Here is a 25,744-nt window from a genome sequence, read left to right on the forward strand (position 1 = left end):
AGCTGGGACTACAGGTGCCCACGGCCAAACCTGGCTAATTTTTATATTTTTAGTAGAGATGGGGTTTCACCATGTTGGCCAAGCTGGTCTCGAACTCCTGACCTCATGATCTGCCCACCTCAGCCACCCAAAGTGCTGGGATTACAGGCATGAGCCACTGCACCTAATGGGATTTTTGCTTGAATCTGTCCTCACTGTATTCCCTGACCTCCCCATTTGATACGACAGGTCTCCCCTTCTCCCCATGTCACAGCCTCTCTGCTCTTTCTTATTCCATAGCTTTGTCACTTTCTAACGTTGTTATTTATTTATTTATTATTATTATATATATATTTTTTGAGACGGAGTTTTGCCCTGTCGCCCAGGTTAGAGTGCAATGGTATGATCTCGGCTTACTGCAGACTCCGCCTGCCCGGGTTCAAGCGATTCTCCTGCCTCAGCCTCCCGAGTAGCTGGGATTACAGGTGCTCACCACCGCACCCGGCTACTTTTTGTAGTTTTTAGTAGAGACAGGGTTTCACCATCCTGGCCAGGCTGGTCTCAAACGCCTGACCTCATGATCCACCTGCCTTGGCCTCCCAAAGTGCTGGGATTACAGGCATGAGCCACTGCACCCGGCCTATTTGTTTGTTTATTTTTTGAGACAGAGTCTCACTCTGTGGCCCAGGCTGGAGTGCAGTGGCGCGATCTCGGCTCACTGCAACCTCCACCTTCCAGGTTCTGGAGATTCTCCTGCCTCAGCCTCCCGAGTAGCTGAGACTACGGGCACCTGGCCCGGTCCGGCTAATTTTTTGTATTTTTAGTAGAGATAGGGTTTCACCATGTTTGCCATGATGGTCTCAAACTCCTGATCTCACGATCTGCCCACCTCAGCCTCCCAAAGTGCTGGGATTACAGGCATGAGCCACTGTGCCCGGTAACGTTATTTTACTAAATCCTGTCTCTGAATGCAAGGGATACCTGGCCTGTTTTTATTCACCATCACTGTAGGTTGCTGAGTAAATGCTGAATTAATGAATGCATCACTGAATAAGTGACTGATTGCCTTCACACAGTGAGTGCTGGGCTGGGATCCTCCGTGAATCTGGGGAGGTCAGGAGGTTTGCAAAGACAGGACGAGTCTGGGGTGGGGAGATACCCAGGCTAGGCTGGCGCTCAGGGGAGAGGACAGAAGTGAGGGGACTTAATTAGCACCTAGAGATATGCCTGGCTCTACCTAAGACTCTCAGTTAACCGTCTAAAGTAGGGACACTTTATTGCCATTGCACAGGTAGGGAAACTGAGGCCCAAGGGCATTAACCCTGACCTGGCCTGGAGCCAACAGAGGAAACCCTGTAGAGTTTGACGCACAAATATTTATAGAGTTCCCACTAGGCTCCCCGACCGTCCCTAGGAGCCGAGCTGCCCCTTGACCCATTCCAGGGCTCAGTTTCCCCGCCCACACTTCGCCCCCGCCTCATGGGATTCTAAACTGTCGCCGCAACGTGGGAGTTGAACGGAAACTACAACTCCCGAGAGGCCGTGCGGCCAAAGACACACGAGAACTACGGAGGGAGAGTCTCGCGCAGCAAGCTGCCGCTCTCGCAAGGCTCGGGCTGCCCTTGGCGCTGCCGATCCCGGAAGTTGCTGCATTCAGGCGTTCGCCGACGACAGCCCAGCGCGGGGCGGGGTTACGTGGAGGGGGCCTGATTGGAAGTCGGCGCAGGCGCAGTCCGCGCGGGTTCTCGCGCGCAAAACGGGTGCGAGCGGCGGCGATGGACGACGAGGAGGAGACGTACCGGCTCTGGAAAATCCGCAAGACCATCATGCAGGTGAGCCGCGCGTGGTATCGGGGGCGGGGGCGCGAGCAGCAGGTGCAGGGGCCCGAGGTGAGGTCGAGCTCGGCGTCTCCTCGTACTCCCGTCGGAGCAGCAGCGACGGAGGGCCCGGCCGACACGGGCAGCCCCGAGGCCGCCGGGGATCCCAGGCGCTGGGCCCGACCTGAGCAGGCAGCGGGGAAGGGAGGGGGTTTCGAGACGTCTGGGTGCGGGGCTTAGGGGTGGGCGGACGGCTCGGGCTGGTGCGGCGCGCATGGCGGCGAGTGGAGGAAGGTGCGAATGGGGACGGGGGGCGCCCCCAGACCCTGCCCCTCTCTGTGATTCAGCGTCGCCATTTGTCCTTGCGTCCTGAACCCCAGGGCGTCTCAGCATCCGAGGCTGACGGAGTTGGTGGTCGGGAAGCAGCAGGCGAGCTGGGGCTTTCGATGGGGACGTGGAGCCCGGAACCCGTGCCTTGGGGTCTGAGGCAGATGGAGGCCACTGGGCCGACTCCGGTTTGGAAGCTGTGCAAAGGCCTGAGGGCCTGCGGTTCAGGGTCCTGCCTCAGCCGTTGGGGCCGTTTGGGAGCTTTTGCTTTGTTTTGCTTCCCCACCCCATGCCCTTGACTTTAGCGAAGCCCCCCGCAGCCTGATTCTTCTTTTTTTTTTTTTTTTTGAGACGGAGTCTCGCTCTGTCGCCCAGGCTGGAGTGCAGTGGCCGGATCTCAGCTCACTGCAAGCTCCGCCTCCCGGGTTTACGCCATTCTCCTGCCTCAGCCTCCCGAGTAGCTGGGACTACAGGCGCCCGCCACCTCGCCCGGCTAGTTTTTTGTATTTTTAGTAGGGACGGGGTTTCACCATGTTAGCCAGGATGGTCTCGATCTCCTGACCTCGTGATCCGCCCGTCTCGGCCTCCCAAAGTGCTAGGATTACAGGCTTGAGCCACCGCGCCTGGCCCGCAGCCTGATTCTTCTAACTCCGGGCCGCAAACATTGTCAGCCTGAAGTCACATGTGTTTCAGTCCCTGTCCTTTTTTTTTTTTTTAAGAGACAAGGTCTCACTCTGTCGCCCAGGCTGCAGCGCAGTGGTGCAGTCATAGCTCACTGCATCCTAATCCTGGCCTCAAGCAGCCCTCCTGTCTCGGCCTCCCTGAGCTCTGGGATCGCGGGTGTGACCCCCCACGCCCCGTCTTTGTCCCTGTCTTTAGGGTAGCCCTGCAAAGTGGTTTGGAGGGCTTTGCCCCCTGCCAGATTCCTGTGAGGCTGGATGGACAGACGGTCTTGGTCAAGGCTGGACACCTCTGCGAGCCTCTCGGGATCATGCTGGTCCCATCCTGTGGTGTGGGGTTGTGGGGGCCAGGATGGCCGTCGTGGGGCACACAACGAGTGTTCATTCCGTTTGCTGTTCACCTCTGTCCTCTGCAGCAGCCACAGGTCTGACTTCTGGGTCACAAGCTCTGGCCGCTTTCCTGTCTCTGCCCTGGGGTCAGCTGGTTCTTTCTCTCTGCAGCTGTGCCACGACCGTGGCTACCTAGTGACCCAGGACGAGCTTGACCAGACACTGGAGGAGTTCAAAGCCCAATTTGGAGACAAGCCGAGTGAGGGGCGGCCGCGGCGCACTGACCTCACCGTGCTGGTGGCCCACAACGATGACCCCACCGACCAGATGTTTGTGTTCTTTCCAGGTGAGCAGCGGGTCCCGGGGGAGTTCTGGTGGAGCCGCCCAAGCACCTGCTGAGGAGCCGGCCGCTAGCACCCACCCCCACCCGCCTCGTGCCCAGCGTTTGATTCTCTGTCCAATCTGGGAGGAAAACTTGCCCTCCTCTTCCTTGCTGTGGGCGATGCCGTGGACCTCTGACCCCTCTCATGCGCAGCCTCTTTCTGGTTTCCCTGTCATCGGTCCCCTTTCTTCCTGCCAACCAGGACAGTCACATGGACCTCCCTACTCACCTGCAGCCCCTCAGGACCTTTGCCCTTCCTGTGTTCCTTGGCTCCCCCATCCTGGCCGTTGGGTGCACTTCCAGCTTCTTGGCCTGGCCCAGGAGGCCCCGTGTGGGTCAGCGCAGCCTCCTTGTGAGCTGTGGCCCCTGTCTGCCCCAGCCCGTTCCTCCGCACCCCATGCCGCTTCTCCCCTGTCAGCGTCCACTACTCATCCCTCGAGGTTGTGCTCAGGCCGCTTTTCCCGGGACCCCTGGAACCCTCGGTTTCAGTATCTGCACCGTGGAAGTCTGCCCACTTGTCTGCCTCCCCAGTATGGCTCTAAAGCCCTCAGTGGTTGGGGGACTACCAGCGCCTTAGGGACACAGCCGCGTGCCCAGAATTAATCAGTGGGGTGGACGGAACGTGTCTGCCAAGCGGACCTGGTGATGCTACTGCTTTTTTTTTTTTTGGAAGTCTCATTCTGTCACCCAGGCTGAAGTGCAGTGGTGCCATTTCGGCTCGCTGCAGCCTCCACCTTCTGAGTTCAAAATTCTCCTGCCTCAGCTTCCTGAGTAGCTGAGATTGCAGGCACCCACCACCACACCTGGCTTTTTTTTTTTTGTATTTTTGGTAGAGATGGGGTTTTACCATGTTGGCCAGGCTGCTTTCAAACTCCTGACCTCAGGTGATCTGCCTGCCTCGGCCTCCCAAAGTGCTGGGATTACAGGCGTGAGCCACTGCGCCCGGTCTTCTTTTTTTTTTTTTTTTTTTTTTTTTGAGGCTGAGTCTCTGGGTGTCACCCAGGCTGGAGTGCAGTGGCGCAATCTCGGCTCACTGCAACCTCCACCTCCTGGGTTCAAGCAATCCTCCCACGTCAGCCTCCCACAAAAAGCTAAGTTTACAGGCATACACCATCTCACATGGCTACTTTTACTTTTTTTGGTATTGTTTATTTATTTGTTTATTTGTTTTTTTGAGACGGAATCTCGCTCTGTTGCCCAGGTTAGAGTGCAATGGCACAATCTTGGCTCACTGCACGCTCCTTCTCCCGGGTTCACACCATTCTCTTGCCTTAGTCTCCAGAGTAGCTTCGACTACAGGTGCCCGCCACCACGCCCAGCTAATTTTTTGTATTTTTAGTAGAAACAGGGTTTCACCGTGTTAGCCGGGATGGTCTCGATCTCCTTACGTTGTGATCCACCTGCCTCAGCCTCCCAAAGTGCTGGGATTGCAGGTGTGAGCCACCGTGCCTGGCCAATTTTTTGTACTGTTAATAGAGATGGGATTTCACGATGTTGGCCAGGCTGGTTTCGAACTCCTGACCTCAAGCACTCCACCTGCCTCAGCCTCCCAAAGTGCTAGGGTTACAGGTGTGAGCCACTGCGCCCGGCCTCAGGTGACGCTTTTTTTTTTTTTTTTTTTTTGAGACGGAGTCTCGCTCTGTCGCCCAGGCTGGAGTGCAGTGGCCGGATCTCAGCTCACTGCAAGCTCCGCCTCCCGGGTTCGCGCCATTCTCCCGCCTCAGCCTCCCGAGTAGCTGGGACTACAGGCGCCCGCCACCTCGCCCGGCTAGTTTTTTGTATTTTTTAGTAGAGACGGGGTTTCATCGTGTTAGCCAGGATGGCAGGTGACGCTTCTTAAAGAGAGCATCCTGGGGTGTGAGATGTGCTTGTTGGATAGGTGGGTGCTGAGTCACCCCCCTCCCCAGGACTGCCCGGGGTGGGAGCCTCTCAGAGTTGAAAGTCCCTGTCTCTCGCTGGTCTCTGGGTGACTGAGGGGTGTCAGGCCCCTGTCCTTGTCTCTGGGTGAATGAGGTTTCAGCCCTTTCTTCCCCTGTCCTGGGATCCTGTGACTCAGGTCTCGTTTTGCAAACGTGGAAGCTGAGGTCTGAGCAGGAGAAGCGCCTGTGTGGAATGGGGCTGGAACCCGGGTGCTCTGGTCTGGGTGGGCGAAGGCCGGCACATTCTCTGTCTGCAGAGGAGCCCAAGGTGGGCATCAAGACCATCAAGGTGTACTGCCAGCGCATGCAGGAGGAGAACATCACGCGTGCCCTCATCGTGGTGCAGCAGGGCATGACGCCCTCCGCCAAGCAGGTGGGCACCCCCCGCCCCGTCCTTCCAGCCTCTCGCCCTCCCCAGCCTCCTCCCCCGAGCAGGTGGGCACCCCTGCCCCAGCCCACCCTGCCAGCCTCTTGCCCTCCCCAGCCTCCTCCCCCGAGCAGCGCCCACAGGCGGCTCACGTGCCTTGGGCCAGCCCTGTCAGGGTGCCCTGGAGGATGTGGCCTGGATGTCTTACGAGCCCTGACCACCTCCCTCTGACCCCGTCCATAGGCCCCACTGCTGAACCCCAGCCCCACCCCAGGCAGCTGCTGTCCTCCCCTGGTGCTCGGGAGGGGCGTAAGGGTGGAGGGCACTATGCCTCTCGCGCCAGTGCCTGTGTGCTGCAGCCCTTGGCCTGGTGCAGCTTGCGGGAGCCGTAGGTTCTTTGTCCTGAGCCGATGTCCGGGGGACATGCAGAGGAGGCCCGGCATGGGGCGTGTTCCCCGTCTGTCTGTTGGACACTCCTGAGCCAGGCTGCCGTGCTGTGACGGGCAGTCACACAAAGCGGCACCCCGTATGGGGAGGAGGTCACCCTGCAGCTCTGAGGGCCGCCCCTGGAGGCATGTGACGGATGGAAACACATCCGAGTTTCCACGGCCTCATCACTGCTTATGACAGAGGCCCTTGATGAACGGAGAGGCTGGGGAGGGGCGGGCTGTTGAAGGCTCCTGGGCTGGCGGTGGGGTTTTCTGATTTATGACGTGGGGTGTGTTGGGGCACATGAGTAAGCTCTATGTAGCCTGAGGCAGGAAATGGAGTTGGGGTTGTCTGGGCCCCTCCAGGCCGTGCCTGAGAGCCACTCTCTTCCAGTCCCTGGTCGACATGGCCCCCAAGTACATCCTGGAGCAGTTTCTGCAGCAGGAGCTGCTCATCAACATCACGGAGCACGAGGTAGGCGGCTGTCGTGGGGCTGGCAGAGATGCAGGGTTTGCGGGTGACCAGGAAGATGTGGGATCTGGGGCCCAGGGTGGGTGCTCCCGTTAGTGTGTGGAGAACAGGGGTTCTCAAAGGGTGGCCCTGGACCTGCAGCAGCCAAACCCGGGAGCTTCTTAGAAATGCAGATCCCCAGGCCTACCCCAGCCTGTAGAACCGGGACCATTGGGGGTGTGGAGGGACCCTAGTGCTGCCGACATGGCAGGAGGGGTCCCAGCGGGAGGCGGCTGTGCCCAGCCCGTCTGCCTCAGAAGCCTGTGGAGCCTGGGTGCGGGGGTGGGCTTCGTGAGTGCCAGGGGTCGGGGAGCGGGGTTCAGGGCTCTTGTCCATCTGGAGGCACCGGGGCTGTGGTGGCGCCTGGGAGCCGTGGGGTCTGGCCAGCCCTCAGTGATGCCTGGTGGCTTCCTCTCTCGGTAGCTGGTCCCTGAGCACGTCGTCATGACCAAGGAGGAGGTGACAGAGCTACTGGCCCGATAGTATCCTTTCCAGCCCCTGTCCCTTGAGACTTCCGTGTCCCCCTCTCCCTCCCCGGCTCCGTCTGGCATTTTCCTGACCCTGCTTCCCAGTAAGCTCCGAGAGAACCAGCTGCCCAGGATCCAGGCGGGCGACCCTGTGGCGCGCTACTTTGGGATAAAGCGTGGGCAGGTGAGCCTTGCAGGAAGAAGGGGCCCTGGGGCTGCTTTGAGCTGACCACTCAGAGAAGGGGCTTCTCTTCCTCCGTGACAGCCCCTGCCCTGCAACCCAGGGCCTAGATGGGACCTCGAGACCACACCCCCAATCCCCCCCCCCCCTTAAAGCCAGGGTCACTAGGCCCAGAGAAGAGCGTGACCCAGGTTCCCAGGGATCAGGTCCTGCAGCCCAGGGTCAGCATTTTGGTCCCCTGCCCGCCTGCTGTCTGTTGACTGCAGTGAGGCCCCTCAGGCGTTCCCAGCCCCTGCTCTCTGCCTCTGCAGGTGGTGAAGATCATCCGGCCCAGCGAGACGGCGGGCAGGTACATCACCTACCGGCTGGTGCAGTAGCCGCCACCTGACAGGTGAGACGGCCAGAGGGACAGGCACTGAGGCGGGGGTGTTGTCCCCTCCAAGCTGTTCTCGCTTCGTCCAGCAGCAAACCCATCCTAGCACCAGCCCAGCTGGGCTACCAGGCGCTCCCAGGACATCTCCAGCCCCCACCTGACTACGCAGGGCGTGCGTCTCCCCCGCCACTGACCCACCTTAGAAGCGAGAGACGGGCGGGTGTGCGGGGGGCCTTTCCAGAAGAGGGTTTAGAAACCCACCTGGAGACCCCAGCGCTCGGAGAGGAGGGGCGGTTTCAGGCCAACCTTTCCCGGCGTGGGCACCTGGGGAGGGACTGGCCTGAGTCAGGAGCGGGACAGCCTTTGCTCATGTGAGAACCTCGCAGCTCCCCTGGACTCTGGTCCTGGCAGGCAGCCCCACTTCACACTCAGCCCAGGGGTGGGGCTCGGCCTGGTCTGATGCTGGCACAGTTCCTTCGAGGTCAGAGCCACTGCCCACACCTGTGAGACCGCTGGGCACAAGTGAGCCGCCCAGCCTCTGCACTGTGGCCTGGGCCTCCTGCACCTCCTTAATGCTCAGTAGTGGACGTTGGGCTGTCCTGGGCCGACTAGATCTGCCCCACTCGTGTGACCACTCTCCACTTTCCCAGCCCCTAGAGGCAGACACACAGTGACCCCCATCCGTGCAGGACAGACGCCCCTGCCCGAGTCCAGCCCCCCAGCTCTCATGGCTGCTGCTCCTCTGGACGCCCCAAGGCAGGTGGCTTTCACCCAAGTTCTCCCGTCCTGGGCTGAGGCCCAGCCGGCCCCGTTCACCTGTGGATTTGTGCAAGCTGCAGCCTCAGAGAGACAAAGCCCCTGAGGGAGGTCACCTGGGGGCAGTTGGTGCTCGGCCCCCTCTGTTGGGGGTTTGGGGTCCCGGTCTCCCACCAGCCACTGCTTCCTCCCGGGCTCTCAGCCTTCTACCCCTTGTCTTCCCTTCCTCGGGGGCCCTGATGCGTGGTGGCCCCCGCCCAGCCTCAGCTCTTTACTCCATTCCCGGCTGTGCACACCCTCAAGCCACCAGGGTGTGAGATTCCAGCTCTGGAGTTTTCGGTGGTTGTAGGAGGTTGGGTGTTTTCAAACGTTAAAGATGTTTTGAGCAAATAAATTTGCTTGATATGAAAACCAGGCCTACTGAAAAGGTATTTAGCAGGTGGCCTTAGGTCTCCCCAAGCACACGAGGCCGGCTTGGCAGGCGGGCCCTCCTGCTGGCATTCTCTGGCCCTGGCTTCAGAGGTCAGCGCCTCCCCAGGCCCTCACCCCGCCCTCCCACTTGTGCTCCTGGATCAGGCGTGAGCGTGTCTGTCTCCCTTCCCTTCCCGTGAGGGTGTGGAGTTGTTCTCTGGTGTGCACAGCTGGGGTTGGTGGCCAGTTCCTCGTATAGACGTTTGGGATCTGGCTCTACTTCCCCCTTTGTCTGATTTCAGGCCTCGCCTGCCCAAGTTTAACCCAGCCGCCTGTGTGTATTTCACAAGAGCTTTATGAGGATGTAATTCACTCTTGTGTGATCGGTGGGGTCTGCAGGGCTCCCGCCGCCCGGGCCGGGGATGGTGCAGTGCAGTCGCGCAGGGATCTTTAGGTTAAGTCTGATGGTGTGTGTGTGACAGGGACGGTGCTTCCCCTTCTCTCCAAATGTACTTTTTTCAAAATCGTTTCAGCCAAAGCAAGCCAGACACAAAAGGACACACACTGATTTCACTCCCAGGAGGCTGCTCCAGAGCCCGGAAGCAGGATGGGGGTTCCCGGGGCTGGGGAGGGGGATGGGGACAGTGTGTGTCACGTGCACAGTCGTAGTTTGGGAAGATGAGAAAATTCTGGAGGCCGGGTGCGGTGGCTCACGCCTGTAATCCCAGCACTCTGGAGGCCGAGGTGGGCAGATCACTGGAGGTCAGGTGTTCGAGACCAGCCTGGCCAACATGGCAAAACTCTGTCTCTACTAAAAATACAAAAATTACCTGGGCGTGGTGGCTCATGCCTGTAATCCCAACTAGTTGGGAGCTGAGGCAGGAGAATCTCTTGAACCCAGGAGGTGGAGGTTGCAGTGAGGCTCAAATAGGAGGATCGCTTGAGCTCGGGAGTTAAAAGACCAACCTGGGCAACACAGAGAAACCCCTCCCCTCTACAAAAAACTTAAAAGATTACCTGGGCACAGTGGCTCACACCTGTAATCCCAACACTTTGGGAAGCTGAGGCTGGAGGATCATTTGAGGCCAGGAAGTCAAGGCTGCAGTGAGCTACGATTGTGCTACCATACTCCAGCTTGGGCCGCAGGGTTACACCCTGTCTCAAACAAAATGCAGTTCCACAGGCGTATGGGCCACGTTTCCAGTGCTTGGTGGCCACGTGGGGCTGGCGTGTGGAACCTCAGAGCTCAAGAACACCTCCGTCATCTGGAATGTTCTCCTGGACTGCCCTGGGCTGCAGGTGGACACGACATGGTCATTCGATGCCTGAGTGTCGGCACAGCCTGTCGTGAAGACCACCTGGGCTCCCACCTCGCGGGGCCCCGTGGCAGGGGGTTTCCCTTCCTCACATCTCTCCCCTGGGAGGCTGCAGGGGCTCTGTCCCCTCCCTGGCCCCTTCTTCCAGGCTTGCAGCTGCCACAGAAAACAGACCCGATTAAAACCTTTATTTCAGCAAAATAAACGTGCCTGTGAAAGAACTACACGGTGGCTTCTGAGAGGCCCCACTGTGTACCTAAGCCCCAGGTGGCTACACCTGGTGTTCTGGAAAAGGGAGTCTAGGGCCAGTATTCAGGCCCTGCCGTACTGCACGCTGGACACCGCACCAGACCCCAGCCTCCGCCCCCATCCACGGCTCCCAGAATGGTTTCCGGAGTCCCTGCAACAGACCTGTGAGAGGCGGGGCAGGGCCTGCCGTCCCTGTGGTGACCGGGGCATGCGCCGGGCAGGGACAGCTTCCTCCATCCACACAGCCCTGTGGGCACCAACAAGGCCACCGCGACTTCACAAGACAGCAGTGTTCCTCAGCTCAGCTGGGCCGGGGTGCGGGGGAGAGCGCGGGGCACACCCCGCGGCCCCAAGGTCCTTGTGCTCCTGGAAGCTTCTGGGAGGCGGCGCGTGCTGGCAGGACAACCAAGTCCAGGTGCTCTCAGCAGCGACCCCAGGATGGGACCCCAGGACGGCACATAGAGCCCCCCTGGAGGGACAGGAGCAGGCGGGAGAGAAGCCACCTGTGGTCCCGGCCCTGCCCCAGCTCACACGAACTCAGGCTGCCTCTCCCTGCAGGAGCCCAGCGCAATCCGCCCGCCACGGAGCCTCATGGTGGGCAGTGGGGCCTGCAACACGTTGTTGGACTGGTTTGTGTTGAATCCCGAGAGCTGCTGGGCCGGGTCATCCTCGTCCCCGTCCTCCCGGGCAGTGGCCTCCAGCTGCTCCTCGCTGCCGCTGTGGCTGCCAGAAGCCTCCTCCAGGCTGGCCTCACTCTGCTGCTGCTCCAGGAAGCTGAGGCGGCGCAGGGCACTGGCCTCCGATGACGACAGCAGCTCGGAGGCCTCCTCTAGGTCCGAGTCCGAGTCGTTAGACACAACTCGGGATTCTGAGAAAGGGAGACAGAGATGGAGGAGAGACAGATGCAGAAGAGACAGAGGAGAGGTGGGGGGAGAGAGACAGGGAGAGAGGGGGAGAGAAATGGAGGAGAGAGAGATGGAGGAGAGAGAGACGGGGGAGAGAGAGACGGGGGAGGGAGAGATGGGGGAGGGAGAGACGGGGGAGGGAGAGACGGGGGAGGGAGAGATGGGGGAGGGAGAGATGGGGGAGGGAGAGACGGGGGAGGGAGAGACGGGGGAGGGAGAGACGGGGGAGGGAGAGACGGGGGAGGGAGGGGGGAGAGAGAGAGGGGGGAGGGGGGGAGAGACAGATGGGGAGAGAGACGGAGGGGGGAGAGACGGAGGAGAGAGAAATGGAGGAGAGAGATGGAGGAGAGATGGAGGAGAGAGAGATGGGGGAGAGACAGGGAGAGAGACGGAGGAGAGAGATGGAGGAGAGAGAGATGGAAGAGAGATGGGGGAGAGACAGATGGGGAGAGAGACGGAGAAGAGAGATGGAGGAGAGAGAGATGGAGGAGAGAGATGGAGGAGAGAGAGATGGAGGAGAGATGAGGGAGAGAGAAATGGAGGAGACAGACGGAGGAGGGAGTGACGGAGGAGGGAGCGGGGGGAGAGAGAAGGGGGGGAGAGGGACGGGGGGGAGAGAGATGGTGGGGAGAGAGATGGTGGGGGAGAGATGGTGGGGAGGGAGAGATGGTGGGGAGGGAGAGACGGGGGGAGGGAGAGACGGGGGGAGGGAGAGACGGGGGGGAGGGAGAGACGGGGGGAGGGAGAGACGGGGGGAGGGAGAGACGGGGGGAGGGAGAGACGGAGGAGAGAGAAATGGAGTAGAGATGGAGGAGAGAGATGGTGGGGGGAGAGAGAGATGGAGGAAAGGTGGGGAGAGACGGAAGAGAGATGAGAGAGACAAGGGGAGGGACAGAGAGAGAGGACAGGGAGTGAGGAGGAGGAGGAGAGAGATGGGGAAGAGACAGAGATGGAGGAGGAAAGGAGAGAGGGGTGTTGACAGAGTCTGGCTCTGCGTCCCCACCCAAACCTCATCTTGAAGCTCCCATAGCTCCCACGTGTTGTGGGAGGGGCCTGGTGGGGGATGGCTGAATCGTGGAGGAGAGTCTGTCTGGGCTGTTCTCGTGATAGTGAATGGTTTTCACAAGATCTGGTGGTCTAAAAAGTAGAGTTTCCCAACACAAGCTCTCCCTTTGCCCGCCACCATCCATGCAAGACGTGACTCGCTCCGTGCTTTCCGCCACGATTGCGAGGCCTTCCCACCTACGTGAACTGTAACTCCATTAAACCTTTCTTTTTTTTTTTTTTTTTTTTTTTTTTTGAGACGGAGTCTGGCTCTGTCGCCCGGGCTGGAGTGCAGTGGCCGGATCTCAGCTCACTGGAAGCTCCGCCTCCCGGGTTCCCGCCATTCTCCTGCCCCAGCCTCCCGAGTAGCTGGGACTACAGGCGCCGCCACCTCGCCCGGCTAGTTTTTTTTTTGTATTTTTTTAGTAGAGACGGGGTTTCACCGTGTTAGCCAGGATGGTCTCGATCTCCTGACCTCGTGATCTGCCCGTCTTGGCCTCCCAAAGTGCTGGGATTACAGGCGTGAGCCACCGCGCCCGGCCAACCTCTTTCTTTTGTAAATTGCCCAGCCTCAGGTATTTCTCTCTTTTTGAGACCAGAGTCTCGCTCTGTTGCCCAGGCTGGAGCGCAGTGGCATGATCTCGGCTCACTGCAACCTCCGCCTCCCCGGTTCAAGCAGTTCTCCTGCCTCAGCCTCCTGAGTAGCTGGGATTACAGGCACCTGTCAGCACACCCGGCTAATTTTTGTATTTTTAGTAGAGACCGGGTTTCACCATGTTGGTCAGGCTGGTCTCAAACTCCTGACCTCAAGTGATCCACTTTGGCCTCCCAAAGTGCTGGGATTACAGGCGTGAGGCACCGCGCCTGGCCTCAGGTGTTTATCAGCAGTGTGAAAACAGACTAATACAGAATTACCTAACTAGATGCGGCACTCAGGGCTGGCTGCCTCTGACAGGTGGCGCCAGCCCCACCTGAGTGAAATCCCCAGTCCCGCGCCCTTCTCTAGAAAATGAGGCTGCTGCAGGAAAGGCACTTAGCCTGGCCAGGTGCCTGGTGCACCTGGAGCCTTACACAGCGTCAGCCGCACGTTCACATTACCGGTTTCTGAGTGCAGGGTAGGCACGTCAAAAGGCACTGCCTTGCCTCTGTTTGCAGCTGGTTAAAAGAAAATGAACGAGTAGCTCACAGGTGTGGTCTCCGTGGCAGACAACATCCACAGAACGTGCTGCACCGTGGACCCTGCGCCCATGGGTGGCACACGCCGGCCTCCCTTGGGGCTGTTCGGGCAGCCACACACTCACCTCTGCACCCGTCCTCCGCAGCCTGCTGCAGGGGGTAGGCCACCCCCTCGCCCGCCTCCAGGTACGGCACCTGGATGACCACCTCAGCTCGCTGGCTGGATGACTCGTCCTGCAAGGGCAGAACGGAGGTCAGGGAGGGGCCGGGGCTCCATTTTCCATGTTATAAATTAACAAACACACCACACAGCCCCTAACAGCTACTGACACCCGCTGCTGCCCAGGCTGTGACCACACTGGCCGTTCCCACAAGGTACATGGGAGGAGAATTTCTGAAATTCCGCTCCTCTCGCCACCCACGGCTGCTCCTGTCCCCATCTGTGGTTTCTCCCGAGAGCTTCAAGAGGAGCACAGGATGGAAAGGCCATGTTCAGCACAGACACCGTCAGAGCTGCGGGCCCCACTGTCCTGAGACCGTCTGTCCTCAGCCAAGAGCAAACCCGGGAAACTGCACCCACTAAACGCCCAGGGAAGATGGATTGAAAAAATACGAGAGGCCGGGCGCGGTGGCTCACGCCTGTAATCCCAACACTTCAAGAGGCCAAGGGGGGGTGCGGATCACTTGAGGTCAGGAGTTCGAGACCAGCCTGGCCAACAAAATGAAACCCCATCTCTGTTAAAAATACAAAACTTAGCCGGGCATGGTGGCGGGCGCCTGTAGTCCCAGCTACTCGGGAGACTGAGGCGGGTGAGTCGCTTGAACCCGGGAAGCGGAGACTGTGGTGGGCGGAGATTGTGGTGGGCTGAGATTGCCCCATTGCACTCCAGCCTGGGCAACAGAAGCGAAACTACAACTCCTAGACGGGAAAATGAAGCGGGAAATTGACCTCCCAGCGGAGTGCATGGCAGCTCGGGCGGGCTGTGGACACCTGGGCTAGCGTGCTGCTTGTGGCTGCAGGCAGCACCCGGGTGGGAAACGGGGAAGGAGAGTGCCTGAAGGGTGAGGCCCAATGCCAGCCCCAAGGGAGAGTGGAGGGGCGGCCGCAGAGCCTTTGCACCTCTGCCAGATTCAACGCAGACTTCGCGCAGTTCTTTGCATGACAGACAGACAGACACAGGCCTCCCGAACTACCCCGTCCAAACCAAATTATCTCCCTGTGGTTCCTTGGGCTTCATCCCACAACCACTGTCCCCAGCAGCGCCCCCTGCTCCCCAAACCCCGAGTGGACAGCCCTAGTCAGGCCCACACCCTCACCTGGCCCCCGGGGGTCTCCTCTGGCTCCTCCTCGAAGACCAGCCCGTAGTGGACGATGAGAGTCTCGATGACACGGGCCTGGTGGGGGTAATCCACCAGGGAGGAGAGGGACACGGTGGCCTCGGTGGGCCGTGGCCGAAGCAGCGTGGGCCCGAACACGATGCCCAGGTTCCCAGGAGTCATCTTGTTGTCCTGCTCCACCTCCACGATCCTGCGGGGCGGGCAGGGCCAGGTGCTGAGCTGGTTCCCGGGACCCCGAGCCCTCCACCCATATGCCGGGCCTCACCTGCGTAGGTGCCGCAGCAGGTACTGCAGCGAGGCCCGGTTCTCGAGCGGCAGGTCCCGCAGGAGCTCCCGCAGCCGACCTGCCATGGCCACCGCCACTGCCTCGCTCTCCGAGCCGTCCTGACGGCCCCGGGACGCCGCCTTGGCCTCGGCCTCTGCCTTCAGGCTGTCCTTAGCCAGCCCCACGAGCTCGTGGTAGAGGCGGAAGGAGATGAGCGGCTCGGGAAGCTGCGCGATGTCAAGGGTCAGCAGGTGTTGGTGGGCCTGGCCCAGCCCCCACGCGTGCCTACCACGTGCGCAGCCTCAGCCCCACCCCCACCAAGCACTGGTCACGCCCCACCGAGCTCGGGTTCTACCCAGAGCAGCCTCAGTCCCCTTTCCCAGCCCAGCATGAACCCTGCCCCTCCTACCCGGGCCACGCTGCCAGCTCCAGTCCCTTTCTCGCTCTGGCCATGCCCACCCCGCCCTGCAGGTACCCCAACAAGCTCAGGCTCTACTCAGCAGTCTGACCCCTTCCCCACCACCTGAGAAGTGCTGGTCCCACTCCCATCCTAGCCCAGCTCCGCCCTTCCCCAGACACGACCACGCCCCTAACCCCAGCCCCGCCCTTCCCCGGCCATGACCACGTCCCTAGCCCCAGCCCCGCCCTTGCCGAGCTCTGGTCACACTCACCCTGCCCCAGCCTCACCCCACCAAGCCCAGGCCCCACCCCACCAAGCCCAGGCCCCACCCCACCAAGCCCAGGCCCCACCCCCAGCCCTGCACTTGTCTAGCCCCAGCCCCTCCCCTAGCCTCATACAGGTCCTGCCAAGCACTGGACACGCCCATTCTGCTCTGGCCACGCCCCACAAAGCCCCGGCCCCGCCCCAGTACAGCATCAGCTGTGCTTCTGCTGTGGCCACACCCCTGCCACGTGTTGACCGAGCCCCACTTGGACCCTCCTGTCCCTGTCCGTGCCCCGACACAGAACTGCCCCGTCCAGCTCCTACCATGACCACGACCCCAGCCTCAGCAGTGCCCCGCCAGGCACTGTCCCGCCCACCTTATCCTCCCCAAGCCCCGCGTTGCGCCAGTCCTGCTCCAGCTCAGTCCTGTTCCAGCTCCAGAACCCCCACCCCACCTCCTCCTGCCTGGCTACGCCCCTTCCAGGCTCCGCTTGGCCACCTCCGGTGGGTCTCACCTGGCGCAGGTAGAGCTTGAGAACGTTGCTGATGTCGTGGGGCGAGGCCTGCGACAGCTCTACCAGCTCCTTGCCGTTCTCGAAGGCCTGGCACAGCTTCTCCACGCGCGTCTTTACCCCATTGACGCGGTAGATGCCCTGCGGGAGCCCAGGGGTGGGGCCTGTCAGCCTCGGTCCACGCCCGCCTCCCCGCTGGGAGCCGCCTCCCCCCCCACCTCACCTTGGTGCGCAGCGCCCGCCGCTCGATCTCGCAGACGCACTTCTTGACAATGAAGGGCACGCCGTCGGGGGCGCTGCGGGCCGCCTGGCTGAAGTCCTGGCCGAACAGCTGCAGGCGGCCCTGCAGCTTCTTGTGTCCGCACTGTATGGCCAGCGTCTCCAGACATTTCTTGTGGCAGGCCAGGCAGCACTGGGGGCGGCCAGAGTGAGTGAGCCCAGCCCGGGGGCGCCCAGCTCAGTACAGCCCCCAGCGGCTCCACCCCACCTCCCCGGGGCCGCTCACAGTCCCCTACACGGCAGCTTCTGTAAACACAAGCTCAACAGTGGCTCCCGGCTTCCACGCCAGGGGTGATCCCACCTGCCTGCCACTCCGGCCTCCTCTCCTTCCTGTCCCTTGGTTTTCTGGCCACAGCTCCAGGGCCTTTGCCCTCCAGGTCTACCCCCTGCAGGCCTTGCTGCCTCAGAGCCAACACTGCCCCCCAAACCTAAAAGGGCCCACCCCACCCCTCCATTCGCCTCCTTCCAAAGGCGCCCGACTGCTCCCCGCTCCGGGCCAGACCTTCCCGAGGGCACCCCAAAGGCTCCCAGCTGTCCGTTGGGGCGTCCCACTCACTTCCTCGCACTCAGCACCCTGGAAGTAGACGTAGCTGTTGCACTCGCGGCACTTGGCGGGTGTGCGGAGCTTCCGGAGCCGGTGAGTACGGGCCGCCTTGGACAGCCCCTCGTGGCGGAACGGCCCACTGGGCACAGCCACCGGCAGCTCAGGGGTCATGCCGTTGAGGTCAGCTGCGGGCAGCACAGGCGGCCAGTGTCACCAAGGCAGGTCAGGGTCAGGCCCATGGACTGTGTCCAATCCCCCTCTCTCTCCAGCCCCGTCAGGGGACCCTCACCCTGCTCGAAGGCTGAAGCCCCAGCTCCACCCTCCTGGTCCACCAGCTCCTCTGTGGACGACATGGTGCCACTGGATGACGTCCGCTCGAACTTCTTAAAGTCCCCTGGGCGGGAATCAGGGCCATTCAGACTCCCCGAGCCAGGGGGGGGTGCCTTCCATCCATCACCCGCGGTGCGTGAAGCCCTGAGGCCCAGGAGAGGCAGCAGCTCCACACCCCAGCCCGCCAGAGAGCCTCCGTCACCTGCGCCGGGGCCGGTGTCCAGCCCACTGTCCGAGTCTGAGATCGAGAGCGGCCATGACTTGTGAACCTGGTGTCCTCGCCCGGCTGGAGAAAGAGGCGTCTCTGGTGAAGGGCCAGGGTGGGCCACAGGGAGCCAGCGTCCGCCCCCGGGCCCGGCCAGACACTCACCTCGGCGCTCCTTGGCAGGTGTGCCCTCAATGCCTTCCTCTGGGGGGCTGCCGGCAGCCTCGGGCCCCGCCGCATCACTCACGTTGAAGCTGCTCTTCCGGGCACGCAGGACGGGGGACCTGGTGAAATAAACCGAGAGGAGGGGCGGTGATGGGGGGCAAGGCAGCTTCATCTTCACGCCCCCGACGGAGGGAAGCCCGGCTCCCAGGCAGGGCCGTGTGCGCCGAGGACCGGGCAGCTGGGTGGCCGTACCAGGCGTTGGCGGAGACGTGGGGCTCGAAGTCGTAGTGCACATCGGGCTCCTGGTCCCGCTGCAGCTGGCGCACGTGCGAGGCGTACTGCTGGCCCGGGTCGTACAGCTTGCTGCTCTCACACAGCATCTGGAAGTGCACGGGCAGCGGCGCCGTCTGCATATGCATCATCTGATAGTAGGAGATGGTGGCCTGCGGGCGGCACCCGAGAACGGCAGGGTCAGGAGGAGGCCGCCCGGTCCGCCATCGCCGCCCAGAGCACCCCACGCACCGACTTGATGGTCTGGTCACTCTGCCGGATGACCTCCTGGATTTGCCGCAGCGCCGTCACCTTGGTATCCTCCAGCTCCTGCTTCTGCGTCTTCGCGTCCGCCACGCAGGTGCGGTAGGTGGCCATAGCTTCCTCCGCCTGCGGTGGGGGCCGGGCACACAGAGGGAGGCCTCAGCCTGGGGTGCAGGACTCAGAAACCTCATGGAGGCCGGGCTCAAGCCTGTCATCCCAGCGCCTCCGGAGGCCACAGTGGGAGACTTGCTTGAGGCCAGGGGTTTGAGACCAGCCTGAGCAACATGGTGAGAACCCCGCCATCTCTTTTTTTCTTTTTTTTTTTTTTGAGATGAAATCTTGGTTTGTAGTCCAGGCTGGAGTGCAGTGGCGTGATCTCAGATCACTGCAACCTCCACCTCCCAGGTTCAAGCAATTCTCCTGCCTCAGCCTCCCGAATAACTGGGATTACCGATGCCCCCTCACCCACCATGCCCGGCTGATTTTTTGTGATTTTAGTAGAGATGGGGTTTCGCCATTTTGGCCAGGCTGGTCTTGAACTCCTGACCTCATATGATCTGCCCGTCTCAGCCTCCCAAAGGGCTGGGTTTACAGGTGTGAGCCACCACGCCCAGCCTGAGACCCCATCTCCATAAAGAATTTTTTATTTTTTGAGACGGGATCTCACTCTGTCGCCCAGGCTGGAGTGCACTGGCACGATCTCGGCTCACTGCAAGCTCCGCCTCCCAGGTTCACGCTATTCTCCTGCCTCAGTCTCCCGAGTAGCTGGGACTACAGGCGCCCACCACTATGCCCGGCTAATTTTTTGTATTTTTAGTAGAGATGGGGTTTCACTGTGTTAGCCAGGATGGTCTCAATCTCCTGACCTCATGATCCACCCGCCTCGGCCTCCCAAAATGCTGGGATTACAGGCGTGAGCCACCGTGCCCGGCCCCCAGCTAATTTTTAAAAAATTCTTGGCCAGGTGCGGTGGCTCACGCCTGTAATCCCAGCACTTTGGGAGGCCGAGGCGGGCGGATCACGAGGTCAGGAGATTGAGACCATCCTGGCTAAAATGGTGAAACCCCGTCTCTACTAAAAATATAAAAACAAATTAGCCGGGCGACGTGGCGGGCACCTGTAGTCCCAACTACTCGGGAGGCTGAGGCAGGAGAATGGTATGAACCCGGGAGACAGAGCTTGCAGTGAGCCGAGATTACGCCACTGCACTCCAGCCTGGGCAACAGAGCGAGACTCCGTCTCAAAAAAAAAAAAAAAAAAAAAAGTAGACGGACCTGGTAGCAGGTGCCTATAATCTCAGCTACTCAGGTGGCTGAGGCAGAAAATTGTGTGAACCTGGGAGGTGGATGTTGCAGTGAGCCGACATCTCCCCACTGCACTCCAGCCTGGGCAACAGAACGAGACTTTGTCTCAAAAAAGCAAACCGGCTGGGCACAGTGGCTCACACCTGTAATCCCAGCACTTTGGGAGGCCGAGATGGGCGGATCATGAGGTAAGGCGATCGAGACCATCCTAACACAGTGAAACCCCATCTGTACTAAAAATACAAAACAATTAGCAGGGCATGATGGCGGGCACCTGTAGTCCCAGCTACTCGGGAGGCTGAGGCAGGAGAATGGCGTGAACCCGGGAGGCGGAGCTTGCAGTGAGCCAAGATCACGCCGCTGCACTCCAGCCTGGGCAACAGAGCGAGACACCGTCTCAAAACAACAAACAAAAAAACCCCACAAAACCAAAAACAAAGGCCTGAAGGTGGTAAATGTCACACCAAGCATTGGATCTCCTCCTCCAGGGCCCTCCAGCCCCGCCTCCACCCTCCGTCACCTTGTTCTTGGCCTCCTCCTCCAGCCGCCGCCGCTTGTCCAGCGTTTTGGTGACTGTGCTGCCCGCTCCCAGAGTGGTGCCAGCCTGCTCCTCCTCTGCCTTGGCCACGAGGAAGCGAGCCTTGTCGTGGTCCTCGCAGCGCTGCGTGTAACCCTGCTTGGCCTTTCGCAGGTTAGACTCCGCCTCTTGCTGTGGGTGTGGGAGCCCAGAGGCCAGTTTCAACCCCATCCTCGGATGGGACTCAGTCTCCCCAGCTACTCTCTTCCTCCCCACCCCCATCTCTCTCACCAAGACCCCATGGCCCAGCTGGGCACGCAGAGGGCCCTGCACAATCGGCAATGGAAGAACAGGAGTGGCCGGGTGTGGTGGCTCACGCCTGTAATCCCAGCACTTTGGGAGGCTGAGGCAGGCGGATCACTTGAGGTCAGGAGTTTGAGACCAGCCTGGCCACCATAGTGAAACCCCATATCTACCCAAAATATAAAAAATTAGCCGGGCGTTGTGGTGCACACCTGTAAACCCAGCTACTCGGGAGGCTGAGGCACAAGAACGGCGAATAGCTTGAACCCAGGAGGCGAGGGTGGCAGTGAGCTGAGATTGCACCACTGCACTCCAGCCTGGGCAACAGAGATTCCAGCTCAAAAAAAAAAAGAACGGGAGGAGGCACCCGCAACAGGACCCTCGGAGAAATGGGTGTCCTGTGTGCCCACTCTGCAGCCTGGGAAGCTGAGGCGCAGCTAAGCTCTGAACAGAAGCTCAAATGGCAGCCTCTGCAGACGCCGACAGCAACCCCCACGGGAGCAGGCCAGCGTCTCCAAGTTCTGTTGCTTTCACTTCCCTCCTCACAGATGAGAACAGAGAAGCCGCCCAGGCAGGAAGCCAGGCGCCCACAGGAAGAGTACTTAGTCAAAAACCTGTGGGCTTGGGGGCCACACCTCACAACCTGCACCACCAGATTCACATATAAACAAATGGACTCATCCAATTACTAGGAGACCGCCAGGTGCCATGGCTCACGCCTGTAATCCCACTGCTTTGGGAGGCCGAGGCAGGAGGATTGCTTGAGGCCAGGAGTTCGAGACCAGCCTGGCCAACATAGTGAGACTCCCATCTCTACAAAAAAATTAAAAAATTTAGCCAGAAGTGATGTCACACACCTGTGGTCCTAGCTACTCGAGACCAGCCTGGCCAACATGATGAAACCCCGTCTCTACCAAAAATAAAAAAATTAGCCGAGCACAGTGCCTTACACCTATAATTCCAGCACTTTGGAAGGCCGAGGTGGGCAGAACTCCTGAGGTCAGGAGTTCAAGACCAGCCTGGCCAAGGTGGTGAAACCCCATCTCTACTAAAAATACGCCAGGCGTGGTGGCAGATGCCTGTAATCCCAGGTACTTGGGAGGCTGAGGCAGAAGAATCGCTTGAGCCTGGGAGATGGAGGTTGCAGTGAGCCGAGATCGAGCCACTGCACTCCAGCCTGGGTGACAGAGTGAGACTGTCTCGAAAAAAAAAAAAAATACTGCTACTTACAATCCCAGGTTTCTACCTGGCAAAAAAGGCCACAAGTAAAAATCAAAAGTCAAACAGTAAATTGTGGGAGGGTAATCGGGGGAGTCTAAAACTCACATGATTAAGGCCTAAGTTCTCTAGTATGTAAAAAGCTCTGACAAATCAATAAGAAGCCACTGTCCAATGCCAAGTAAGCAAAGGATAAGAACTGAGGGTTCACGGAAGAGGAAAAGCACTGCTGTGGCCTGAGAGGGCAGCTCATACAAGCACGGCCCTTGACCCAGCAGTTCTATTTTGGGCACTGATCCCAGATAAACTCTCAGGCATCCTTGAGACAGGGGCACAAGCTTGTCATAGCAATGGTGTGCGTAACAGCAACAGCTCAGCCACTCCCAAAGCGTCCATGAAATAACCTACTCAATCTCCCCAGCCGAGTCCTGCACAGCCGAAAAAAGGGGTTCCAGCTGCTTCATGCTGACTGATATGGGGTGAGCCTCTCTATAGGGAGGTGAGGATAAAAACCAGGAGCAGAACAGGGCATGAGGTAAGCTGTCCTCGCATGTACAAAAGAGGGCAGACTTGTGTTTGCTGGTATGTGCTGGAAGGAGCTAGGAGGCTGCATTTCACCGCAGATCCTGTTAACAAAAACTGGGCAACATAGTGAGCATACAAAAAATACAAAAAAATGAACTGGGTGTGATGGCCGCTGCCTGTAGACCCAGGAACTTAGGAGGCTGAGGTGGGAGGATCATTGGAGCCCAAGAAGTCAAGTCTGCAGTGAGGTATGATGGCGTCACTGCAGTCCAGCCTGGGTGACAGAGCGAGACCCTATCTCAAAACAAAGAAAGAAAGAAACAAAAAGGCGCCGGTGTCTTTGAAATAACCCAAAAGCGAAGTGGGAAGAGAATACAGGCAGGAAGCCGGGTGGGGTGGCTCACGTCTGTAATCCCAGCACTTTGGGAGGCCGACGCGGGTGGATCAACTGAGGTCAGCAGTTCGAGACCAGCCTGACCACTATGATGAAACCCCGTCTCTACTAAAAATACAAAAATTAGCCAGGTGTGGTGCTGTGCTTCTGTAATCCCAGCTACTCGGGAGGCTGAGACAGGAGAATCGTTTGAACCAGGGAGATGGAGGTTGCAGTGAAAGCCGAGATGGTGCCACTGCACTCCAGCCTGCAGCCTGGGCGACAGAGCCAGACTCCGCTGAAAAAAAAAAAAAAAAAAAAAAAAAAAATACAGGCAGGAGCCATGGAGCCTTCCCAGTTCTGAGAGACCATGAGTCTCCCTCCAACCCGGAGACCTGCTGTTTATAACTGAGGTAGGCACGGCTTCTCCCCATTTCTGCAGGGACAGCAGTGAGCGCCGGGCTCCTGGGTTCTTCCAGGCAGAGCTGGGGGCGGTGGGGCTGGAGCATCTCCGACCCGGTTTGGGGCTCAACCTGCGAGGCTGCGCATGCGCAGGAGGCCGGGGTTTGTGCAGCGCTCACCGCAGAGTCCCCGCTATGGGGCTGGGGTTGGGACTGTTGGGACTGCGCCTGCGCCGAGACCCGCTGCCCGCCCCCGTCCGCCCCCCTCCCCGCCCGCCTCACCAGCTTCCTCTGGGCGCGGTGCCAGGCCTCCTTGATCTCCTTCCTGCGCTTCTCGTGTTCAAGTCGCCGCAGGGTCAGGGGCTGGGGCGAGACGGGCTGTGAGTGGGTACCCTGGTGACGCCCCGGCCCAGCCCGCCCACCCAGGCACCACGCACCTGCATGAAGGTCTGGGTCTGCAAGGTGCCCACCGCCTGCACCATGCCGTGGCCGAACTCCAGGTCCTGCTCCAGGGCCAGCGAGTAGATGGACAGGAGCGGCATGTGGGGCTGTGGGTGGGGCACCGGGTCACCGGGTGGGGAGGGATGGAGGCAGGGCGGCCCCAGCACCCCAGCCACCACCTCCCTGGCCCCTGCAGCCACCCCCATTAATGTAGAGGGGAAGCCCCTGCTCTTGGTCCCTGGGTCCTTGAAATGGGGCTGAGACTCACACCCGGGCCCAGGGACCCCCGCCCTGTGCCCGCGGGGCCCCCACCTCTTGCATGACGCTCTGTCTGCAGTTGTGAGAGATCTTCTGCAGCCCCTTGGCAAACTCCATCTCTGCAGACCGGGGAGAGGTGTGAGATGCTGGGACAAGGCCTTCCTCCACACCCACCCTGCAGGGACCCCAGCTCTCACCCAGCGTCGTCCGCTTCTCCAGATAGCTGATGAGGTCCTTCATGTACTTGGCCATGTTCTTGGCATACAGGAGCGCGGCATCCACGCCCCCCTCACAGCGCTGCAGCAGCACGTCCACCTCCTCGGCGGGCAGGCAGCCTGCAGGGAACGGGGGCCTGCTCAGCCTGGCCCGACCCCCACAATGGCTCACCCCTCAAATGCTGTGTGGGGGCTTACCGGCGTCGCAGTCGTCAAGGCCGGGAGGGGTACCCTCACTGCCCGGTCCGTACAGGCTTTCCATGGACTGTAGGATGGAGACGCAGGTGAGACCAGCACCATGCGGGGCCCTGCTCAGTGCCCACCCTTCAGGGGACAGTTGCTGCCCCCCGGATAGAGAGGGAAACCGAGGCACACAGGGACAGCAGGGTGACTGGCCGGGCCCTGCAGACCTGAACCCAGCTGGCCTCCAGAAGCTGGACACAGGTGGCCCCGGCCCTCCCCACTCACCTGGCTCGAGTCCCCGGGAGGCACTGCTAGGAGGGTGCTGCTGTCCACTTCACCCATGAGGAACTCGGACACTCTGCAGGGCCAGCGGGGTCACCATCGAGAGACACCCGGGCCCCCCACGCTCCCTTGCTCTGACCCACAGGCTCCCGCACTCACGTGCTACTGAAGGCCACAGCAATCGTCTCCAGGGCCTTCTCAAACTCTTGTTTCTCCAGATCATTGTTGCTCTCGTAATGGAAGGCTGGGAAGCAGAGATAAGGGCAAGGAGGTGGGCCCACTCTGGGAGGTGACCATCCCTGCAAGAACTGACCAGAGCCCTTAACCCAGTGGGAACAGCAGGGAGCTGTTGTGCCTGTCAAACTCCTATGCATCCTTCAAAATCCACTTCAAACATGCCCTCCTCCAGGATGCCCTTCCAGGAAGAGAGCCCTCAAAGCCCTGTTCCAGCAGGCTGACCTTTGACCTTGGCAATGAGGGTGCCGGCTGCCGTGAGCGTCTCCACGGTGTTCAGCAGCGGGTACTTGGAGATGATCTGACGCATGACACGCAGGGCCTCACCCAGGCACTCGTGGGCCAGCGGGCGACGGGCCTCAAGGAGGTCTGCTGGGCAGAGTCGGAGTGAGCAGTGGGGTGGGGCCTGGTCCCGGGGAAAGTCTGTCCACCTCCTCCCTCTTCAGAGCTCCTGTTCCCAGATGGGGAAACTGAGGCAGAGGTGGGAGTGGGCAGATGCCTGGGGCTCATTTCGAGACTACGGGGAGGGCACTGTCCCTCCCTGGGCTACTGGCCAGATCAGCAAAGGCCAGACCTTGGCCTAGGCACTCTCTGCTGCTCAGAACATGCTTTTCCTGTCCCTCCAGAAAGCAAACTGCCTCTTGTCCTTCAAGCTACAGTCCTGCAGCTCCTTCCTCCATGCAGCCCACCAGGCCCCTTCCCTGCCCTAACCCCTCAGGACTGCTAATAGCCCTGTCCAGGTCTCTCTCTGCCCTTCCTACCTGGGTGAGGAAACTGAGGTATAGAGAGGGGAAGTCATTTCTCAACAATAACACAGCTTTTCCATCTACACTAACTCTAAAGGCATGAGAACGCCAGGCAGAGGGATGCTGCTTGGCTTTATCTCCAGGGCAATAGGGAGCCATAGAAGGTGTTAGAGCAGAGGAGGGTGGTGGTCAGATCTGACTGTTGGAACCTGGCTTTCACTGCCTTCCTCAGCCAGGAGTGGTGGCTTACACCTGTGACGCCAGCACTTTGGAAGGCTGAGGCAGGAGGA

The 25,744-nt window shown here is 60.2% G+C and overlaps 2 protein-coding genes across 8 annotated transcripts in view; one reads left to right on the plus strand and one right to left on the minus strand.

The window, feature by feature from the left end:
* Window positions 1-10,465, plus strand: POLR2E (RNA polymerase II, I and III subunit E). 4 transcript variants are annotated; one of them, XM_037994563.2, is made up of 8 exons: window positions 1-1,811; window positions 3,305-3,479; window positions 5,692-5,807; window positions 6,624-6,704; window positions 7,164-7,222; window positions 7,313-7,391; window positions 7,700-7,779; window positions 10,112-10,465. In XM_037994563.2, exons 1-7 carry the CDS (start codon window positions 1,755-1,757, stop codon window positions 7,763-7,765), a joined length of 633 nt encoding a protein of 210 aa, XP_037850491.1. In that variant the 5' UTR covers window positions 1-1,754; the 3' UTR covers window positions 7,766-7,779; window positions 10,112-10,465. The 4 variants fall into 4 exon arrangements, with proteins under 4 accessions (XP_037850491.1, XP_037850489.1, XP_072873287.1 ...); XM_037994561.2 differs by having other exon boundaries at window positions 5-1,811; window positions 10,104-10,465; XM_007994573.3 differs by lacking the exon at window positions 10,112-10,465 and adding an exon at window positions 8,412-8,928 and having other exon boundaries at window positions 25-1,811.
* Window positions 10,418-25,744, minus strand: part of ARHGAP45 (Rho GTPase activating protein 45) — a 21,016-nt gene continuing 5,689 nt past the window's right edge. For 3 of the 4 annotated variants that reach the window (XM_007994570.3, XM_007994569.3, XM_007994571.3), the window contains 21 exons: window positions 24,934-25,077; window positions 24,634-24,718; window positions 24,478-24,550; window positions 24,208-24,274; window positions 23,992-24,129; window positions 23,849-23,913; window positions 23,533-23,643; window positions 23,378-23,458; window positions 20,279-20,467; window positions 18,443-18,580; window positions 18,173-18,363; window positions 17,921-18,039; window positions 17,753-17,836; window positions 17,510-17,614; window positions 17,233-17,405; window positions 16,621-16,809; window positions 16,401-16,538; window positions 15,222-15,448; window positions 14,936-15,146; window positions 13,744-13,852; window positions 10,418-11,361 (listed from right to left, as the gene is read on the minus strand). In XM_007994570.3, coding sequence (XP_007992761.2) covers window positions 11,021-11,361; window positions 13,744-13,852; window positions 14,936-15,146; window positions 15,222-15,448; window positions 16,401-16,538; window positions 16,621-16,809; window positions 17,233-17,405; window positions 17,510-17,614; window positions 17,753-17,836; window positions 17,921-18,039; window positions 18,173-18,363; window positions 18,443-18,580; window positions 20,279-20,467; window positions 23,378-23,458; window positions 23,533-23,643; window positions 23,849-23,913; window positions 23,992-24,129; window positions 24,208-24,274; window positions 24,478-24,550; window positions 24,634-24,718; window positions 24,934-25,077 — 2,978 coding nt within the window. In that variant the 3' untranslated portion in view covers window positions 10,418-11,020. Of the gene's footprint in view, window positions 11,362-13,743; window positions 13,853-14,935; window positions 15,147-15,221; window positions 15,449-16,400; window positions 16,539-16,620; window positions 16,810-17,232; window positions 17,406-17,509; window positions 17,615-17,752; window positions 18,040-18,172; window positions 18,364-18,442; window positions 18,581-20,278; window positions 20,468-23,377; window positions 23,459-23,532; window positions 23,644-23,848; window positions 23,914-23,991; window positions 24,130-24,207; window positions 24,275-24,477; window positions 24,551-24,633; window positions 24,719-24,933; window positions 25,078-25,744 lie in introns of all 4 variants that reach the window. The other variant, XM_037994559.2, reaches the window with a different exon arrangement.

This window comes from Chlorocebus sabaeus, chromosome 6, assembly GCF_047675955.1.
Source record: "Chlorocebus sabaeus isolate Y175 chromosome 6, mChlSab1.0.hap1, whole genome shotgun sequence".
NCBI classification, from domain to species: domain Eukaryota; kingdom Metazoa; phylum Chordata; class Mammalia; order Primates; family Cercopithecidae; genus Chlorocebus; species Chlorocebus sabaeus.